At 42.6% G+C, this 14,958-nt stretch overlaps 1 protein-coding gene across 4 annotated transcripts in view; it reads right to left on the minus strand.

Annotated features, from left to right (window-relative positions):
• Nucleotides 1-331: 331 nt before the first annotated feature.
• Nucleotides 332-14,958, minus strand: part of LOC128459735 (A-kinase anchor protein 7) — a 39,064-nt gene continuing 24,437 nt past the window's right edge. For 3 of the 4 annotated variants that reach the window (XM_053444573.1, XM_053444571.1, XM_053444575.1), the window contains exons 10-11: nucleotides 8,152-8,187; nucleotides 332-3,519 (exon numbers count right to left, since the gene is read on the minus strand). In XM_053444573.1, the coding sequence (XP_053300548.1) occupies nucleotides 3,299-3,519; nucleotides 8,152-8,187 (257 nt within the window). In that variant the 3' untranslated portion in view covers nucleotides 332-3,298. The remainder of the gene's footprint in view (nucleotides 3,520-8,151; nucleotides 8,188-14,958) is intronic. The other variant, XM_053444574.1, reaches the window with a different exon arrangement.

A 14,958-nucleotide genomic window follows, 5' to 3' on the forward strand; every position in this document is an offset into this window, starting at 1 on the left:
TCGTCAATTCAATGTACTGCTGTAGCCTCATAATGGATATGACATTTAGGAAATAAGCGCTTCCTGGAAAATGTCTATTTGCGTTTTGGCTTTTGAATCCGTGGAAAAAGAAGAAGACGTGGCCACTTTACAGTATGAGTCACACAGTCTACGATGCTGCGTAAGGAGGCGTGTGGAGGCAACACAATCCTTTTAATACATGGCAGCCTGGATTTGTGTGTCGATGTAAACACACTGTGGATATACAACACACATACTGTACATGTATAATCTGTTACCACTGTGAATGTCCACATCGGGGCTAAAATCAACAGACAAGGAGACAAGGATATTGGTTTTGAATCTCATATCCGGTTTTATTGTTCAATGTGGCAGAACATGATAAACCACACGGCACAAACAACACGCCCTCGCACTCAGACGTACACACGCGGACGAAAGGGGAAGACAAACAGAGAAGACAAATTTGTAAAGGCGTTCACACACTCCGAGTTGTCATGACTTATAGTGACAAGGTTTTTCTCTGGGGAACCACTGATCAAACAACCCCCAGCCACACACATACACACAAGGACTTACACACACATGTGCTCAGAGACAGATGAACAGTGTAATCACACAGACACACAGGACAAGTTGTGTATTAAAGGGGATTTTTAAGGAGATTAAGGATCTGGTGACAATAATAAGATCAAAACGAGAACGATCAAAGTCCACCTTAAGACAGAATTCAGCTTCTTCATCGATGGTTCAGTGGAGACAGGATTGAAGTGGATTTCAGGGATGAGAGGACACCTGTTTGCGCTGGAGGGAACTAAACCACAGACGGCTGAAACGCTGAGTCTCTCTGTCTGTGTGTCCCTGTGTCTGCACACACACAAATTGATAAATCCGACAATAGAAACAATATGAATTCTGTCTTTTGGCTGATAATTTTTAACATTTAACTCAAACATCTGACTCCTTAGCGGAGGTAAACATTTATCATCAATGTGTTGGATGAAATTTTACCGACGCGTTATCACCTTAAGCACGTACAGTCAAACAAAAATTCACATTGATTAGTTTCAGTGACTAAAGGCCACTTTGAACAGCATCTCTATATTCTATCTGGTAACGAGACGATGTAAAACAGAAAATCAGTATAAATGTTGTGCTTTTTTTTTTCCTCTTTAAAACCTTCAAATGCAAACTGGGCGCCAATTTTTTACAAATCAGCTCTTTTCATTTATTCACTTGAGAATCATTCTTCTAACATCAAAGAAAATAAATAAAACATTTAAAAAGAAGAATAAAATAACATTTAACGTCTTAGTCAACCACCTTTAATCGCCGTTATCGTGTCTGCATCAGCACCACACTGCTGTCAGTGGAAAACCATCTCCTTTGAGAGTTTCCTAATGGATTTCATGAGCTGTGGGGTGGACCGCATAACACCAAAGGCAAATATATGCGTATATATGTACGGATGGAAGACACTGGAATTAAGAGCTGGAGGGTTTTTCAGCTGACAGCAGCGATTGTCGGAGGTAACAACCGCCTCAAACTGTTTGGCCGCAATCGAGGACAGAAGCTCCTCTGATCAGCGCAAATACACCGAGACTCAAGGAGCCCGGTGTCCGTCTGTGGTGCAGAGGTTAGCACAAACAATTTATAGATGGATTTAAAAGACTAAACCGAAAACAAGCCATCTGTACGCTCTTTCGTCAGATTCATTCGACAGAAGAAAAAATAATTAACATTTATATATGATGATGAGAAAAGAAGTGGTGCTATGAAATGAATGCCTGTGTCTAATAGGAATAATGACAGCCTGTTACATAGAGGTCATTAATGTAATGAGAACAAATGCATTCTTGGCAGCTTGTAGTGTCTTTACGTAGTGGTATATTCTTTTTTAAGCAAATCCCCAATTTAGTGTCTCCCACTGGACCTGACGTGATTTGAAAAGGTGGCATCATTAGGAGATTATTGTGATTGAGAGATCACAGATTTATTCTGTTTGTGCAGACTGTAAACGGACCGGTCCAGATTGGGTTTTTTTATCGAGCCGCTATCACTTTAGCGGAATTTATCTCAACCAAATGATTGTCTTAGTGTCGCCTCGGCAGGAGGGTAGTCGTGGGTAATACTTAGAGCTGAGCTGGGGCCACTTTCCATAAACAACTTAGAGTGAAGACAGAACTGCACTTCGGTTTTGCAGACACACTCCTGAAGTGAAACGTAAAATAAGATGCTGGAAGTTTAAAGGAGATCCGTTCCTGAAGTGGATACAGAGAAAGTGCTTTGAACCGAGGCTCGCTGCAGAACACTACAAAAGGAACTCGCCTGGTCCAACATACATCTCACACTTAATGCTGGAAAGATCCAACCAGTCACAACTTCGTCCATCGCGGATTTTTTTTAAAGAAAATTATGCTCAAAGAAAAGTAGAATCCTTTTTCTTCCACCTGAAGCGATCCAGTGAAGGAGAAAGGAGGGTTGTCGTCAGAGGGGAGGAACGCGTATGGAGTGTTTTACATTTTTTTCTAAGTGCAGGTGCGATTCATCTTCTTCTACCAGGGCAGTTTGTGAGCGAGAGGTCACCGTGAACCCAACGTGTGTCTCTCTAGAGGAGGAGTGCTTCACATTTGTGTTGACCTGCAAACGCAGACCCACAGATGAGTGAGGGTCGAGGGGCAGCATCCTCACCGCTGTGGTGTGATCGGACCAAACGTGGAGCAAAGATTAGCCTAGTGTGCGATTATGGCCTCTGGAATGTTTTGGAGTGACTGGATAACTAACTAACTAGCAGGTGGCCATAGTTAGTTTGTGCTCTATTTCTGATTCAGACGTTTTGAACTTGCATGGACTCATATTGTCGTCTATTTGTATCGCGTAGTGCAATTTTGTTGGTACTTGCATCCTTTCATTGATTTTGTATGTAATCACATTGTAATATTCACCCCATGTTTGGTCTAAACACATAAATAGATAGTAGGACACCAGAGATAGAGTTCATTACCAGGCTTAGCTAGATGACCTGTTGTGATGGTCACCTAGTAGCACTGATGTTTAGCTACATTATCTAGTTAACTAGCACTGTGTCGAGCTAGATCAGGTGGGCAGGTAGCTAGCATGACTGGCTAGCCAGCGTGGTTGTCTAGCTGGTTTGGTTGGTCAGCAAACTGGGCTGACTGGTTGGCTGGTTCAGGCGTTCCTAACCAGGGCTCACTGACGCTTCTCCTCGTTAGCCAGACCCGGCTAATGCTTTGTGGGCGGCTGGTTTTTCAGTCTGTGTACCTCGGCCCTGATGATGTCACTTCCTGTTGTCTGCGGTGGAGTTGGATGTAGTGTCCGTCTTTGTAGCAGCTTCCTCAGTGTTCCCAGGGACCTGCGTGGCCGTGGCATTAGGCCCGCCCCCATTCTGAAGTGTTTCCTGTTTGTACTGTTGCAAGGCGCGATTGACGGCGTCCTCGACCAACTTCCTGCTGACCCTCAGAAGCTCTGCCTCGTCTGGCTCAGACCGGCTACACCCACCTGGGGAGAACGAGCACGACACAAGCACATATTACATCCAGTTTTTTCATTCAGTCACTTACTTAAAACAACCTTATAGTGGGAGATTAGTCACTTTCTATTGGATCTCGCTTTCTCACAAACACAATGTAGTCCTTAAACCTGCATCCTTTGCATTTTCCACAACTTGGAGTCAGTGAAATGTTTAAATCTCAACATTGACATATTATCCCTTTAAAAAACAATATAACAAACACATCCAGCAGACATAGAGCAATGTTTTTATTTGGAGATGAGTCTATGGTCTATATGGATTAGAAAAAAACCCTGATATATATACTATAGACAGCACACTTACTAAAAAAGCTATTTTGAGTGTTGATCTCTTGAAGTTGTACTTAAAGTACAACAATATACATTTTCATTTCGAGAGCCATCATCTAACTGTTGTTTATCTACTGAAGTCCGTGCCACTCGCTGGTCGTCTACTCTACTGTGTGTGACAGGAATGACATATCCAGATTCTTAGCTACTGTGACATTTAACGGTATGAACTCTACACTAGATTCGATTCCAGCTCTAATCTGCTTCCTGTGGCGTTGAGTTTCTTTTCATATAACGGGGACAATTTCATTTCCATTCCACTTTGCTCAGAATGAAAGAAGAGAGTATTAAGCTGACAATAGTGATTGACTATACGATCACTCATCGTGGGGTGAAGACAGCCAAAGAATATTGGATATGACAACAATAGAAAACATACGAGTGTGGATAATGACGGACGGGGTGAACTGCAGGCAGGCAGGCAGGCAGGGGACCAAGCGGCATAGTGGCGCACTGGTGAGCACCTGCTGTGTTTTTCTGTTTGAAGTTTGCATGTTCTCAGGATGTCTGCATGTGTTTATACTCTACTTTGCTCCCACCGGCCACAGAATTGCAGCGCAGGTTAAATGGTGCCTCTACACAGCCTGTAGGCGTGGATGCAGCATAGATGGTAATTTGTCTCTATGGCGACCTGCCCAGGGTCCTGTCCCCGCCTCCCGCCCAGCGTCTGCCGGGATTAGCTCCAGCTCCCAATCGACCTTCAAGGATAAGTGGCATTTTCGATGGACTGCTGCAAAACCGTGATCTATCAACTCTTCCATATGCATGATGATATTTAATCCACCTCCTGAGGCGTTATGGAGAGATAATTCATCAACAAGTAAAGCTCTTTAGCACGCTGCTGATTCTGCTTGTGCTATGGACAAGATGGCAGACAAAAATCGGACAGACATAGAGCCAGAGAGATAAAGAAAGGAAAAAAAAAGAAAGACAGGCAGAAAGTCAATAATTCATGTAGGAAGACGGGCGGGCGGGCAAGCTGTAAGATGGACAGCCAGCACCAAGCCATTCGGAGAGTAATAGAAACTCACTGAAGCATCCAGTCTGACAAACAAACAAACAAACAGACACACACACACAGTGAAAACATACAGTAACCACCTAAATGGTTGAATTCTAAGGCAAACATAAAATCCCCAGAGCTAATCTTCTGTACCACACTGTCCCACTGGGCTCAATGGTTTATTTGTATTTGAAAACATTGTGGTGCTCATTATATATTCATTACAGAAACAAGTCGTTTTAGGGCTGACTTGAGACGACGGTCAGAATCTCATCCATACGTGAATATGTAGATAGATTTTCCGTTCTCTTGTAGATCCTCTTCCAACCTGGTGTGACTGCAAATGTTTGCCCTTTATTTTTATATTGCTTTTGCATAACCCCACGAAGCACTCCACAGCGATGTGTCAGAGCTGGGTCTATGTTTGACTTGCACAAGCACACGGGAAAAGGACAGACATTCCTGTAGCAACACACACCAGGTGATTTGGTGACTAACACCGAGTATAAACAGCAACTTTGATGAACAGAAAACTTCCACATCTTTAAAACACGACTATTGAAGGTATTGTGGCAAATTAACTCTTAAACTAGAATGTAGAGCACATACAACAGTCCCTGGCCCAACAGGTCCATTCAATTCAATCAAGACAGATAGATATCGTCGCCTACATTTTTCAAGATCCATGAGTTATTCCCTAAGAAATCAATATAAATGCCCAAAAAATGTAAGAAACAATGTGAAAAAAAAATCCTGTGCGTCCGGATCCATGCCAAAATTTGTAAGCCCCCTATCCCGTCTTTCCACCAGTTGTGACAAACACACAAACAAACCAACCAACCATCCAACAAACAAACAAACACGGGTGAAAACCTCCTTGTCGAAGGTAGATTAGTATCCCCATGGTTATTAAGTTAAAAAAATAAAGCTTAGGATCATTCTTCACTGTATCCATTTGTATTTACGTCAGCCAAGGACGTTTCTTTGCCTCGGTAAGAAGGATGACCCAACAGCAACTCAACTGATTTACATGAAACCTTGTGGAGCTGTGGGACATGACCCTCGGATGAACCCATTCACAGGTTATTTTTCACAACATGCTGGTAAATTGTCCAGGTAGCTTTTGCAGAGGTATGCTCTCTCTCTGAATTGAATAGGCTGAAATAAAACTGTTCTGCAGGTGTCTCAGTCCAAGACATCTTGCTCTTCTCTCACCAGCCCACCCCTGTCTTCCTCCTCTGGTTGTTCTGCTGGTCTGACACCTGCTGAGCAGACCACGGGCTTCATCATTATCATCATTATTAATCAAAATCACTGTCGTATGCGTGTCGCTGCAACGTTTCCCCACCGCTGCCAGCTTGTTGTGTGCTGTGATGCATTATGCATCAATGGATTTGTGTTGTTTATGCCAAATATTCCGCCTGCAACCACAGCTTGACAAACAGGAATCAGCCCTCACCAGACCAGGGCACATGTGAACACTCATTCAGTGATGTTCACCATGTGCTCACATCATCTTATTTTTTGCTAAATTGATTTGTATCTAAAACAATGTTCTGTTGTAGGTGGTTTATTGAGTTTCTCTGCCTGTGAAGCCCCGCCGTGCTATTCCATTAGCCGTGGCCTGTGTCAGTTTAGGAGAATCACACGTTTAGCTGCTCTCTGATAAAGTATTTTACCCTCACCACTTCAGGTTCAGACCGAATTTATTCTCACCCTGCGTTTCTCAGTAAAGTGCAGACACTCACATGTGGGGCTCCTCACATGCTGGCCATTTCTGAGTAACTGGCGGTAATGATCAGATGTTCGGTCACATGATTAAAATCAAGTGAGCAGACCATTATACAGGCTTTGCATTGTTTGTTCACCGGTCTTTAAAAAAGTCTGTCTCGTCTGCAGGCACTAACCTTCATACCAGCTCTTAACTGGTGACTGTTCCCAAACAGTCATCATCCGGTGGTTGTCTTTTATGCAAACATAATCCTCCCATTAACTAACTTCAATATTTGCAGAGGCATTTTTTTCCACACCTGCAGCGATGTATGTGCAGACTAGATTTCATATTATGAATCAACTGTAAAATAAGTATTTTTATCTACAGCAAAACGCCTGAGTGCAACAGCAGCACAAATAAAGACTGTTTGGTGGAGGAAGTTATCACAGCATCAGTAATACAACTTTGGTGTGCAAATACTAAAAGGTAAATAAAAGCAAGTACAACTTTTATGGCTGTGGTCACAAGCTCATTAGTTCACCATAAAATGTATAAAGGAGATACTTAATGTTAGTAATAAATTTTCTTGTAATTCACAGTAAATAATCAGCTTCTGAAAAAGCCCCCTATGGTGTGCCTTGCTCAAGGAGTCTACAGCGGCGGGGGGGGCTGGTTGCTAACACAAGGGCGCCATGCATCCAGGCAGTGCGGCTAATGGACACTCTTGTTCATTACTTCCTGCTCTTATGCCTTTAACCGGACAGAAGCAGATTTTTGACAAGCAAGCAAAGCTTAATTTATAAAACACATGTCATTCCAGGTGGAAGCACAAGCTACCATAGCAGTTGTAACAACGCATACAGTATATGTGGAAGGTGTAAAGATAAACATAGGACACAGATGGAAACGAACACAGAAATTAAAAGCATGAATAAAATGTGATTACACAAAACAAGAATTATGCCAATGAAATATCCACGGTGAGTAAAGACCTCTTACATTGTTAATATATAATTTATCTTAGGTCCGAATCCGACACTGCACTTACTTGGAACGCAAACACTACACATGCAAAGTGTGGAGCTGATAAGATGAATGGTTCTTGAAATATGCGAACCACAATCAGAGAGACAGACAAATTATGGAATTACTAGATAGATTTGATAGATGAATTTGAACGGAGGTACATGAAGTGATCGCACATGAGAAACCTGATATCGGCAGAAAGAAGATAAAAGCAGATTTTGCTTTTCTCCGAGTGTTGATTTACAATTCATGGGTTCACGATTAAACGCGTACTGTACGAGTAAAAAAACTTACAATGATTCTACTTTAATTATACAGGCTCTAAGAGATCATTAATAAGGAGATTACACTGTGTTGTGTTGCCAATATGATTAGAGGTAGGTGCGGAAGTTCCTGAACTCAATCACATCATGACTCATCCTGAACCTGATTGGTCAAGGCGGGGCTCATATTATGGAGAGCAATTTCAGCCCATAATCAGATGGAGATTAGGTGTCAAATGAGCCTTCCTGACTCTCATACATACTTGAGCGTTTGGCATGGAGCGGACTCTGAACCAAATCTGCAAGACAAACACAAATATTAAAAATAAACAAACACACAAACGCACACAAACACCTCCTTACTTTAGTGTCTCGTGGATTTCACACACTAATGAAGCAGTAAAGTTCATGAAAGCCTGTTTGTCTCACTTACACAAGGGAGATACTTTTTTTGCATTTTGATTTTAAAAGATTGGTTTCGACCCCCGGGCTACTTGACAGCTTAAATGGATCCGCAAATATTCTGAAGAATTATTGTTGTCTGAACTCACTGACTCGGATGCTGCCAGGAGCTGCAAGACCCCGTGGCGCTTAAAATAGGGTACAAGAACCTTTTATTTCAAGGAGGGTAAGAAACTTAAGGGAAAAGCACCAACCAATGTGTGTTTTTCAGATGAGGCAACGGAGAGTAAGCTCTCAGTTGATTTGAAAATGAGAAGATTAATGGCATATGTGGACTAAATTAAATCCCTCATCTCATCTCCTCTCTTCATCAGATCAGTTCCTGCCTAGAAAATGATTAACATGTAATTCCGGGCCAATATCAACAGACTTCTCCTCGCTATATAACCTTGTGTGTTTCTGACTGTGAGAAAAGCCTTTTTATCCGCCTGTTTGATGCCTTTATGATGGCAGTAAAGCCGCCCTCTGTAACTATAACACACACACACACATACAAACACTCACTGATAAGCCTTTCTCACTGTGGACTGACAGAATCCACAGCAACAAGGTTGACAGACACAAAGATATCTCGTACTCAATTTATCTCTGTCACACACTCACAAACACACAAATCTGCAATCTTACAAACACTTTCATACAACCACACATTTTTCAAAGCCAAATCCTCAAACTCATTTATCTCTCCTCTGCTCCTCTTTCATACTCCTTCCATCTCTACCACTCTCTTCTACTCTTTACTTTTCCAAAGATCTCTCACTCTCTTTTTCTAAATATTTTCTCTCCTTTCCGTCTATCTCTCTCTACCTTTCATTCTTCTGTGCTGACTAATGTTGTCATGGTTACAGGACGAGAACCACTTCAACTTTTACCAAAACAGGAGGCTGAGCCGAATTCCATCGAATTTTTGGCAGGTTTAGCTCTCTCTGGTCTCTGAGTGTCCTCTTCTTATACTTTGTTCATCCTTTTCGCTTCTTTCTCTTTGTAGCTCATGTTTACCCTGATTTATCCAATGTCACGTCTTTGGACCTGTTACCAAACACGGTTTTTGAAGTTTGTCTGTCGACTGACGTGTTTATTTATGATAACTCATAAACAGACAGATTAAACCTCTTAGCCCATTTTGCAGTAAACCAAGCCAATTAGTCTCCCTAACTGGTAAGTTGTGGTAATGAGGACAGCTTAACGTGGACATTGTTATCTTGCCCGAGAGATTCTGGTAAAACCTTTAACGAAATGAGATTAGTTCAGGAAACGCTGTTGTCCGTCGGACGGTAAATGCCGTCCAGGTTGTGTTGACTTTCTTACATTTGTGGCCATGCTGAACAAATTTCAACAAAACTTGGTTGAGGGATGGCATCGGGGCCTCTGAAGAACCCACAAGATTTATGTGTGTAACCAGGAGTTTTCATCATTGCGGTTATCAAACCACTTTTTTCTTATACATTTCTTCTGCTTTCAGACATGCACTGAACTCCAGATAATCTCCCGAAACTATCCTGAGGGGCTTTATGACAGAATGCAAATGTCCTAAACCTATGTCATCCTATGTGAGAGAACACAAGGAGATTATCTGGAAGATTCAGCGCTAGCAGTTTGGCGCTTTGATGAAGTTTCTAACATTGGACAGATGCAAATCTGAGAAAATATAAAAATATTTTAGCATTAAGAAGAGGCGCCATACATGTAGAGGATGTCACAGAAGACGTTAACTTAGAAAGACAACGAGATGGGAAAGCATTTGGTGATAAATAAGAAAAACTCATGATCTCCCCAGTGGAATGAATACTCTACGTCCTGCCTCTCGCATGCCGTGCCACCGCCCTCCTGAACATTGGAGATTTCATATTGTGCGGACACTCTCTGAATTTCATTTCTGTAAAGAGGTTTAGGATTGTTCCGTGCAATTACTTTCTAGATTTATCAGATCGCTTGGTGCTCGGTTTTCTTGAAATCGAGGGGATGTAATCTGATCCAAGAACTGAAGACATTACATTATTAATGAAAACTGAAAAAAGCAGCAAACTCCCTAAAGTGAAAGTGAAGCTGGAAGAAGAGACCAGTTGAAAGTTACCTAAGAGATCTATAATTAAAATAGCATGACATTTTTTTACTTTAGCTTTTTATCTACCGCTGAACATTTTACTTTGTCCTGTGCTTTGGTTGATGATTAGCAAATGTTGGCATGCTATCTGCTAAACAAAGATGGCAAACATTAAAGTCAGCACATTAACGCTTTAATTGTGACCACGATGTTGATGTTGCCATAACTCAGAGCACAGCTGTGGCCTAATTTTGAAAATAGACTCAGACTACAAGTTAATAATCGTGAGTCAAAACCCTAATTCTAAAGAGTTACATTCATCAATAATTTCCCATAGTTCACTATATCTTATAGTTACGCTGCTGTGAGACATACGTGTCATATTTAAGCTCAAAGTGCAACAGCTGCTTTGTTCCTGTTTCACATGTCCCTTCTTGCCGGTTTGTAGTCATTCAGAAAAGTTAAAAGGCAGTCGCTGAACCTATGCTGTGTTTTGCATGATGACTTTACGGTATTACCGAGCTGCGAGGCTGCACAACTTCAAGTTACAGCTACCACGTGTCTGCTTTGCTTTCATTTCATTCCCAGCATCACCGCTGTGCCCTGTGCTTTCTGTTGTTTCTCCCGGGCGCCGCTCTGCTGTGATTACTTTTGTGCTGTGTGAGAACCTCTTAACACCATAACTTCAAACTTCCCTGTGCACCGATTCGTCTCGTTCTGTCACAACTCCTTCCTCCAAATAACTCAGAGGCACTTTTGATATACATCGCACTTTCTGTGATGGAGGGAGGACTTTCTGTTCCATGCTGATGGCAGCTTCTCCGGTGATATGTCCCAATCACAAGCGCTTCACATCTTCATGCGTTATCAAAGGGACTCAAAATAATCTCATTAAAAGGCCTGAATCAAATTCACTGGACAGAGCATCCTAACTGATTATGTTTAAATCCAGCCTAATAATCTGCTGCTATGACTAATTTTCTCTTGCTCCAAATCAAATGATTCCCTGAAAGCTCTCAGAGAGGCCTGAGCAGGAATTCACTGCAGCATATCTGGTGAGAGGAAGAGGATAAATGAAGACAGCAACGGGCAGATGAGGAGGAGGAGGGAAAGAGAATGACAAAGAGGAGGAGGACTACAGTACGTGATGTGAGGAAGAAGAGGGTTGAGGATGTTTGTGTTTCGCAAGAACCTCCTTAATGGTAATGCGAATGAGGAACGAAAACACAAAGAAAGGAGCGAGAAAAGAAAGGAGCGGGTGCAATCGAGGACAGCAGAGGAGGAGGAGAAGGAGGAGCGGGAACTGGGGAAGGACAGGCCTTGAAAAAGGAGAAGCGGACGAGGACAGCGGGGGTAAATCTGAGGCTGTGGAGCTGCGGGGTAGGTGGGAGTAAAACCCTGATGGTGGAATGGTTTCCTCAGGAAATACCGGAGACTCTCTCAGACATGAGAGACTGACTGCAGTGCAAATTCACTTTACAGGACAATAAATACTGCTGTATTTGACTTATTGATAGACCTGTTTATGGATTATTAATGTTCAACACCACATAGACAATGCTAACATATATGCACCCCATGAATAAATGCAGAACATTGGGGTTTTCTGCTGAAAAGTGAACTCAATGAAGATTATTCCAGTAAATTAAACATTCGGCTGGATGTAGGAAATTAAATCAATAAACCAAAGCTGTTTACTCTTGAAGACCGGCCGAGAGACACTAAAGTGCCTTATGTCCTCATCAAACGGCCTTTGAGTAAAGCACTTATGCCATAAATTCACTTAAACACTGCATTTAACTGTATTTAAAGTAAAATAAGACATTTTAAGCATAAGATAAACACTCAACGAAGATTCTAGGACAAAAATCCTGCAGCCCTGTCATCTCCGATACTCAACATTTCCCAAAGTGTGGCTTAATTCGCCTGCATTCCAGTTAATTCAGCAATTAATGAAGAACAATATCATCTCTGACAAGCTCTCCCATGTGCCGCAGCAATGAACCACAGCGTGTTGGTGCCCAGAAGTGTGTGAGTCTCAACCCCTCTTCCAGTGCACTGAGTGACAATTTCATGGCTGATAAATTCCCTCCAATGAGACGGGGAACGCCATCAGAGCTCTATTTTCCCACCTTTTCAAAACGACACAGTGAGGACGGACGGAGGTTGGATGTGAAATAGCGAGCGGTGGCGATGTGACCCTGACGCTGTGACTTCACAGACTGGCAACAACAACAGGGTAAACTCATTTGACAATAATGAAAACTGCAGATGGAAAGAGTTCATTCTAAATTGAACATGATGACAAAAAGCTGAACATTTCAGGCATAGAGAAACAGCATTAGGCCAGATTGTGCTCAATTTGGTGCAGCTTGATTGAATTGTAAGGGGACTTTGGGGAAGGTACACATTCTATTAATTGTCATTCTGGTTCAGCCTGGACTGAATGCCATTGACATCCAGACAGCCAAGTGGCTGGAATGGCTAAAAATAAGTCATTATTGATTTTCATAGCAATCAGTGGCACAGCATCTCTATGGATTTGGTCCACAGGTGTGAAAGGGGACGCAGACATTAAAGCCGTACAGCCGGACGTGTGTGTGGCGCCCTGTGAACGCTGCTTGACCGTAGATCCAACAAATAGCCTGGTCTTTCTAGCGTGACGGTACTTTGCTTTGATACGACACCTTTCAGTTCTGCAGCCTGGTGTCACAGCACAACTGATCACAACCCGCTCTGTTCGCCCAACACACCACATCATAAACACACCGTGACGGGGCTCTATCAGCTCAGCACGGCCCCATCATGACCGAATGTGATGTAGTGTGGTTCCTGCAGGGACGGGGGGGAGTTATAAATCATAACAGTTTCTAAATCGCTTCAAATGAAAACGTCACAGAGACTCATATGCCTCTGCCTCTTGGCATCACACCCTGGTTCAGCACATTGGCTGTGACACCAACGTGATGGATTTTTATCACTTAAATCCATAAATGTTGCCGACTTCTGCTTTTATAATGTGCTTAATATCGTCATAAAGAGCAGTGAGAGATTTAGCCTGTTCCTGCTTAAACAGACTGGCTGTGAACCAGTGAGACCCAGACACAATCAGACAGCGGGGAGACAGAGCAATGAGGATGTTAACATCTCTTATTGATTGCACCTTAAAAAAAAGCAGACACTGATCTGTTTCTATTTGCCTTCACAGAACAAAAGCTCAGTGGCTTATTCCCTCGGGCGAAGCTTCAGAGCATGTGTGCGTTGAAACGTGAACCCAGCTGTGCCTTCCCCTTCCCGCTGTGTCACAACCCGGGTGTGAGCAAATATCACTCAGTCACTGTTTTCAGGGATGTCTTTTTCTGCTCGCTGACCCGGCTCACTGAGCTGTCGCTGGCTGTCAGGCTCATTCTAATGCAAAGAAGGTGCACGGTGGCGGAGCGAGAAAGAGTTAACACGGAGAGGCACTGGAAGGAAAAGAAGAAAACTTGGCCGAGAGTAATGAATGGGAGACCAACAAAAAAAAGAAAAGGAATCAAGCACTGCTGCATGCAGCCCTTCCGCTCTCTCTCCCTGCGCCTTCTAATCCCCCGCCCGGTTCTCCTCTCATCTTGCTCCCCCTCTTCCTCACATGTGGTCTCTGCTGTCTTCAGCAGCACTCCCTTTCCTCTATGTGAGAAGCTCATGACAACAACCGCATGGCAGAATTTGTAACCATTTTGTGTTGGCAAACCTTGACAGCTATCAAGAGCAGAAAGGATGCAGGTGATCAGCTCATGCAGTGGCCGACTAGAGGCTTGTGTCCCTCTGTGAGGAGGAATGCTGCCTTTATTACCTCAATCCAGGAGGTTACATTTGGATCTGTGTTTGTACGTCAGTGAGCAGCATTGCTAGAATTCAGGTGAATGGGTGAGAAAAGAAGGCATTCAATTTGGTGCAGAGCCAGGATTTGTTTTCACTTTCTTTAGAATTGAAAGATAGGGAATTTTGTAATAGCTACATTGATTTCTCAGAGAATAATTCATGGATCTTGATTAAAAAAATAATCAGGCACTGATATCTATGAGTGTGTACAACTTGGTGTAGCTTGATTGAATATGGGACTTCGCCAATTCGTGCCTTGTTCTTGTTCGAGAATCATTTTCATTTCCCCACTAATGCTGAATCAGAAGAAGTGTGATAAGAGAAATAAACCTGAAGGAAGTTTGTGATTTGAGCCATTTTATGTATTTGTCTGACTTTCAGCAATATGTCTACAGGTATATCTCTCAATGGTAAATTACTGTATCTCAGAGGTCATCAAAGTTAATGCAATACATTTTGTTCAAGAAAGATACACACACACTTTCCCCCAGTTTCATTTTCTGCACGTTTAGGACACTTATATGTATAAGTGTGGGTGCGATTTTGTGCAAATGCAATTAAAATCCAGATCTAGTGAATTTAAATGTGGTTTCCTAAGGGGTCTGTTGGGCCTTGGTGGAGGTCTATACGGTCTGGCTGCCATTCAAGTCTGGCTGTGAAGTACAAACCAAACCAAAGCTATGAGGGCAGTGGTGCTGTTTGT

Source organism: Pleuronectes platessa, chromosome 17, assembly GCF_947347685.1.
Source record: "Pleuronectes platessa chromosome 17, fPlePla1.1, whole genome shotgun sequence".
Lineage (NCBI taxonomy): Eukaryota > Metazoa > Chordata > Actinopteri > Pleuronectiformes > Pleuronectidae > Pleuronectes > Pleuronectes platessa.